The sequence below is a fragment of the Myotis lucifugus genome, unplaced genomic scaffold (genome assembly GCF_000147115.1).
Source record: "Myotis lucifugus unplaced genomic scaffold, Myoluc2.0 scaffold_18, whole genome shotgun sequence".
NCBI classification, from domain to species: Eukaryota; Metazoa; Chordata; class Mammalia; order Chiroptera; family Vespertilionidae; genus Myotis; species Myotis lucifugus.
Genome location: NW_005871066.1, coordinates 6,323,459 through 6,330,668, shown reverse-complemented (window position 1 = coordinate 6,330,668; position 7,210 = coordinate 6,323,459). Strand labels below are relative to the sequence as shown.

Here is a 7,210-nt window from a genome sequence, read left to right as displayed (position 1 = left end):
TTCTTCTTTTTCTCGCCCTCCCCCACCCTCCCTCCACTCCACAGACGCCCTTCAAGCTGTGGCGCCCGCCCCCAGAAATTCTAATTAATTTCCTTTCAATGTCTGTGAATCCACTAGTATTATATATTACTAAAGGCCTAATGCACGAAATTTCGTGCAAGGGGCTTGGCACTCGCAGCTCCGGGCTGCCTTGGGCCCTGGCAGCCTGGCCTGCCCTCACGGCCCTGGCGGCCCCATAGCCCCGCTCACTGGTTGTTCCCAGACGGTCGTTCCTGAAGGTTGTTTCACAGTCGCCATCCGGTCTAATTGGCATATTAGCTCTTTATTATTTAGGATTACATTTATCTGACTTTGTTTATCAGGCTCCATCCAGGTGGTAGAAGAACCTGGTAAATTCTGCTTTCCAGAGCTAATACTTTATTTACCCAGCCATTGATGTTTACTGCTTTTAGTCTTTGCTGGATACATGCTGAAAAATGTTTACTTTCTAGCTAAACCTATTTTCCAGGTTCCATAACACTTCTAATTTCCACATTGCTATCAATTTCAATACCACAGCACTTTCTAATTTCAACCACTGGGTCTTCCATTTTAGATAGAGCATCTGATCTAATTTCTCTTGCTATTTCAGTGTATCAGTAGATGAAATATTTGTATCTATATTAATTTTAGAAATTGTAGGAATTGTTATTTTTTATTTACTTAGGCCTATTTTCCCTTTGTGCTTTTTCCTTCCCAAGGTGGGGGACACCTTCCTTTGTCTGGGCCTTTATTATGTCTCATAGCCATACATTTGCTATCAAGCTTCATTCCCAGCAGGTGCTCATCATTCTTTTTCTGACTGATTGATCTCTTTCTTTTGCCCAATACATTTTAGTGTGCATATTATATATACTTAATTGTTTTGGGTTTTCAAAATAGTTATTCAACACAAATATGAAGGAAAATGACTTGGCAGTATTTTCAAATTTCAGTAGAGAATTTGTGTCCAGTTCTTTCATTAAATAAAAGTTGGTTGTAGTTTGCTGACTTAGATTATTTTTATTTGTGTAATCAAAGAGTATATCAAGTTCAAGTATACATCTTTTTTCTTTTTTTTTCTTTTTTTTTCATGTTTTTTCTTTTTTGAGAGTTAGTCAGGGAGTGTAAACTATATGCCTGCAGGGCCAGGCGGGTAACCTAAATGAGTGACAATGGACTGTGTATGGCAGCAAATAATGCTGCTGATATTCCAGGACTGTCCTCAGTAGGTGGGGATGTGAAGGTAGGGATGTTGGTTTTTTGTTCACTGCAGTGTGTACTCTCCAGAGAGCAGTGTCTGTGACATCGCAGGGGCCAATAAGTATTTACTCAATGAATGAATGTGCTAAAATATCAATTAAGACCGTCTGAATTTTTAAATATATTGGGACCCTCAAACTATAAAAAAATAATTGAGTCCATTATTTACCTCTGTTTCTTTTTTTTTTCTGAATTCCAAAGGGCTGTGTCTATTTTTCTTGGTCAATTTCAGTAAAGTCTAATGGACTGTTCGATTAATTATATCATTAAAATGAGATTGGAATTTAAGCTTTAACATATATTCGCAAATTCTTTTTGGGAGGTTCGTGATAAATACTTTAACTGCAATTACATAGTTGATTAGTCACTTATATCAATATTTAATCAGAAGTTATATTATAAAAATTTTAAGTGATACTGTTTTGTGCCATTTAATTGCTGATCCAGTTTCTGAGTTCTATCTATGTTGTCTGTCAGTTGCTTACTGTGCAAAGAAAACTTTTCCCTATAACTCCATAGTGTTGTCTGAATCAAACAGAAAGACATTTCAGAATCCCTTGAAGTAGATGTCCAGAATAAAATACCCTATTTTTGATGTTTTTTAAACTTTTACCTTGAGGCAAGACGTAGAGTAAAATTTTATTCTAAAATAGTATTTTAAACTAGCTGAATTTGCTGTTCAGTAACTTATTTTGCCTCTTCTAATTGATGTTGCTACAGAATTTTTATATAGTATATTTAGCATAGGCTCACATGCCATTGTATCATGTCATTTTATCACTTATCATTATTCTGATTTAAATAATATTTAACAAACATCTTTTGCAGAGTCAACATTTTCTTTGCATATTTAATGCCAAGAAACACAGACTGAATTGCTTGCCAAAAACTGAGTGTAATTTTCCCCCCTCAGATTTGCCATTTATTAAATGTAAAGACTGCTGGTAGGATATTTCCTTCTGGATTTTGACTTTCCTCGTCATGCTGTGTGCCCTTTCCTCCAACAAGAGCTCAGAGCAGAGTCTGTGTTCTCTATGTCCTCTACAGCCTATCTAATAAAGAGGGAATATGCTAATTGACCCTCACTCTGTTGCAAAGATGGTGGCGCCCACAGCCAATAAGGAGGGAATATGCTAATTGACTGCCCTACCCTCAAAGTTGGCAGTGCTCACAGCCATTTATTAAATGTAAAGCCTTCTGGATTTTGACTTTCCTAGTGAAAAGATAGGAAAGATTTAGTGATTAACATTTACAGGTAAAGAGTTTAGACAGTTCTAATGGGCTCCTCTACATTGTTAATTCCACTTAACAGAACTGATTTGTTCAGTCATCTGTGAATGCATATGATGAGTGAGACTGTTGGTTTGAAATGTCTCATGATGTTTCACAGTTAGTGATTAATAAGTCATACTGTCACTTTCAGGAGCTGGTGATGATACACGAACTTGGGGACCACCTTTTGTGGGGACAGAAAGTACTTATTTTCTCAGTGTAAATCGAAATAAAAAAGTAAGAATATAATTTTTTTCTGCTTTCTTTGTGTAATTCTCTTATAAAAACAAAACTTTTGATATCCTGGTTTGTTTGTTTTTACCCTTTTCTGTAGATGTAATTAATATTTTAAATAAGGTGAAATTTTATTCATTCGACAGTTACAAATAGAAACAAGAGAGCTTTTTACTAAGCTTCCCTACTAACTTAAAACAAGAATTTATAATGGAAATAATTTTATTAAACTTATTAAGTGGTTCTTTACATTCGTTATTATTTTGTAGATTGATAACTGCCTAAAAGTGGGTATTATAATTTGAAGCATTTTTACTGTAATCCTTGCTACATTCTAACATATCTAAATTGCAAATAAAATAAGTAAAGATGATTTAAATATTTCTTCAGGAGGAAAATGCATTTGCTTTAAGAGGAGATTCTATGGTATGATTTGCTCCCTTATTGAACTGTTAGTATTAACAAAGAATTTTATGATACCATTTTAATATACATATTTTAATTTTTAGAGTATAGCTGTTAATATCAAGGATCCAAAAGGGGTGAAAATCATCAAAGAGGTACAGTATACTCAATGAAAGGCATCTTACCACTGGGGTTGTAATTAGGGATTTGAGCAACAGAGTAAAAGTGTTTTAAAACTTTATTTAATTGACAATCTGTAATTTTTTTGTACATGCCATTGAAGAATTTAACTTTACTTTTATAGTAAGTATAATTTGCTTTATAATTTCTTTTATATTGTGTATAATGTTTCTTCACACTGTGAAGGTAGGTATTCCATTGTAGTACTGGCTGCTATTGACTGAGTGCCTCCTCTGTATCAGATCTTAGGCTTGAGCACTTTACTTACATTATCTTCTCAAATCCTCAGAATACATGAGGTATTACTAGTAGAGTCTTCATTTTCACAGGTGTGAAGTGAGTCTGATGGGGCTTAAGTGATGCTCTGAAGATCACAGAGCTAGTAAAAGGAGGAGCTGAAATTTTGAACCCTGGGTCATGTTACTGGCCAAAACTTTTTGTTGTTGTTAATCCTCACCAGAGGATATTTTTTCTATTGATTTTGAGAGAGAGTGGAAGGGCCCTTCATTCTCATGCCCTTCTTTTTATCTTCTCTGTAGTTATTATTATCACTAGTGACCTGGTGTGCGAAATCGTGAGGCTCCGCCCACCGCCCCGCCTTGACACCCTAACCTCTCTACCTAGAGCTTGAGTGCACCTGGCCCCGCCCCTGCCCCCTCCAGCCTTCTCTGGCTGCTTCAAGCCCCACCCTCGGTCCTGCGAGTCACCTCGGGCTGGTCCTGCCTCCTCTGGGTGCCTCCCCGCTTTCGCCCTGTCTCTGGAGCAACATGGCAGCTTCCCCCCACTGCACACGCACATGCAGCCTCCTGCTGATTGGTTGTTATGGCATGAGGGTGTCATGACCATTAGCATATTAGCTCTTTATTATATAGGATTATATATATCTAAGGGATTGTTCTTTCCTTAATTCTTCTCTTTCTGCTCTATGTTTCTTAGTTTCATCTTTAGTTTCAGTTCCTACTTCTTTGCTTTTATTTCAGGATATTCTGATATTTTATCTAGTCAAGGTTTCATGTTTGATTGATACGGCACCATTTCAGTAGGGGTTCTCAATGGGACAGTGTTGGGTGGAATTCATAACTCTTACTACTAAGACATTTGAACATTTTAGGCCAACATGTATCATTCTGACCAAAATAAATGAATTGCTGGGACTTCCTTTTACTCTCCTTGGGTCTTGCTAGTGTCCACCACACTATAACTATTTTAAATTACACTTCATTGTGGGCTTGATTTCTCTGATTGATAACAATAAAGTACTTTTCAGCTCATAATAAACGTTGGTTGTCTGGAGACATTATTCATGCCTATGGGTTTTAGCTAGTTATATCACTTATAAGTTATGCATCTTACGGCCTAGAGGAAAAATTATTTTTGCCTAGTTTTTTTTTTTCTTCAGGGCATGGATTTCTTTTTTGACCTTAAGAATAGTAAAATAACATCTGTACTAGTATTCAGACCATGGCGGCTATTATGGCTAATATAATGAGTCTAGATTATAGAAACAGTTCCAAAGTATTATACCAACCCAACAGTAGATATGTGAGAGCCCCCCAAAATATGACTCATTTGTCAAGTAGGTTAACCAAAAACAGGTTGTGTGGAAAACAAAACTCTGCTTAAAAAATCTATGTGGAGCCTGGTATTTCCATGGCAATATGATATGATAACTTTCTAACATGTTATCTATATTTCAGATACTTTTCCATGTTAGTTGACAGTCACACTATCCATACTGTGTCCACAGAACAATGTGATAGGTTTTGTTTTCCTCCAACATTGTACTGTGAAAAATTAAAACATAACAAAAACATTGAAAGATGCAACAATTTTAACATTTTGCTATATTTGCTTATTTACATATGTATTCATATGTGTATGCATCTGTTTATGTGTGTATTTTTGAACCATTTGAAAGTAAGTGGAAGATGTTATGAAACTTTGTCCTTAAATCCTTCAGAATACATCTCCTACAGATAAGGATATTCCTTGACATAAAATTTAAAAATTATTTTATGATTTTTTAAAATATATTTTATTGATATTTTACAGAGAGGAAGGGAGAGGGATAGAGAGTTAGAAACATCGATGAGAGAGAAACATCGGTTAGCTGCCTCCTGCACACTCCCCACTGGGGACGTGCCCGCAACTAAGGTACATGCCCTTGACCGGAATCGAACCTGGGACCCTTGAGTCCGCAGGCCGGCGCTCTATCCACTGAGCAAAACCAGCTAGGGCTATTTTATGATTTTTTAAACTCATAAATATGGTTACATTATCATTATCACTTTCTCCTCTACTTCTGATGTTGCTCATCCATTCTGTTCCTAAGTTACACCTAATAAAGAGAACTCAGAATTTGGTACGCTATATTTCAAATTGATTTTAGTTTTTATTTCACTCTGTGACTGGAAGGAAGAATTAGTTTTTCCCTTTGAGAAAGAAAGAGATGGTGGGTTCTCTAAGTCACAAATTTTTTTTTTTTTAATTTTGGGCAACATTCTAGAAGAGGTTATTAGGTAATTTGTGAGCAACTCGATGAGACAGAGGTGATCAGCAGTAAAACTGGGAACCAATCTTTTTTTTTTTTTTTCTCACTTTACTTTCTAGTAGATGATTAAGTCAGGGAATCCAGTAAACAAATTTCATCTCCACTGGAGCAGTTAACTTGTATAATACTTGAAGATAATGTGGAGATTAGTGTAACTCAGAAGTTTTCTGATGGCTCTGATTTTAACACTGTTGTGTTTAGAATTTTTATGAATGACTTTGCTAAAGCTATAGGGAACATACATGATATTGAAATGGGTGAATATCCTGAAATAGAGAGGGAGAGATAATATTTTGGATGACACATTCACTAAGAATATCTATCTAGTAAGTAGCTAGTTTTTATTTATTTAAAATAAACATTTATAAAATGGAGAAAAGGATAATTTCTGCCCTATATCCTTTTCCAGGGATATTTTATCAATAAATATCAAAATGCATATATATAGAGTTCTTGGGTATCATAAAAAAACTACTGGGTATCTTTATCAGGAGAAATCTTTAGCTCTTAAACTCAACTTTTGCATACTTTTTTTTAATCACATTGTACTCTCAGACTGCATGTTACTTTGAGTACATTTTTAGTTAAAAATAGTTTTTCTTATAAGAAATAACTGTTCATGGGCAAAAGGATTAATATTTTAGCATATCATTTAAAATGTCTTTACATCCTTGAATACTAATTTTTCTCCCCAAAACATGAGATAATACCATGTACATTGTTTTTTTTTTATCTGATTTTTTTGTTAATTAAAATATTTTGAATACTTTTCTACTAGTATAAGGTATTCATTTTATTTATATTTGTGTTTTGTTGAAACAGTGAATTTGTGCTCCATCTGGATACTTTATATGGATTGAGTTGTGATTTAGGATTCTATAGAAGTCTAAAAAATACAAATACCCTGCATTATTAAAAAATTTGTTTTTATTGTGGTAAAATATATACAATAAGAATTTCCATTTTAATAATTTTCAAGTTTACAATCCAGTGGCAGTAATTACATTTACTGTACAACCATCTATCTATTTCTAAAATATTTCATCACCCCAGGCAGTAACTCTGTATACATTAAGTAATAATTCTCCACTTCCCTCTCTACCCAGTCCCTAATAATCTCTTATCTATTTTTTTGTCTCTGACTTTTCCTATTCTGGATATTTCATGTAAGTGAAATCATACGATATTTGTACTTTTTTGTCTGGTTAATTCACTTAGCGTAATACTTTCAAGGTTCATTCATGCTGTAGCATGTACAGAAACTTTTAATAGCTAATAATCTTCCAC

General features: G+C 34.7%; 1 protein-coding gene across 2 annotated transcripts in view; it reads left to right on the top strand.

Annotated features, from left to right (window-relative positions):
- SUGCT (succinyl-CoA:glutarate-CoA transferase) overlaps positions 1 to 7,210 on the top strand; it is a 520,039-nt gene that overhangs the window by 7,808 nt on the left and 505,021 nt on the right. For both annotated transcript variants that reach the window (XM_023751066.1, XM_023751067.1), the window contains 2 exons: positions 2,705 to 2,790; positions 3,297 to 3,347. In XM_023751066.1, coding sequence (XP_023606834.1) covers positions 2,705 to 2,790; positions 3,297 to 3,347 — 137 coding nt within the window. The remainder of the gene's footprint in view (positions 1 to 2,704; positions 2,791 to 3,296; positions 3,348 to 7,210) is intronic.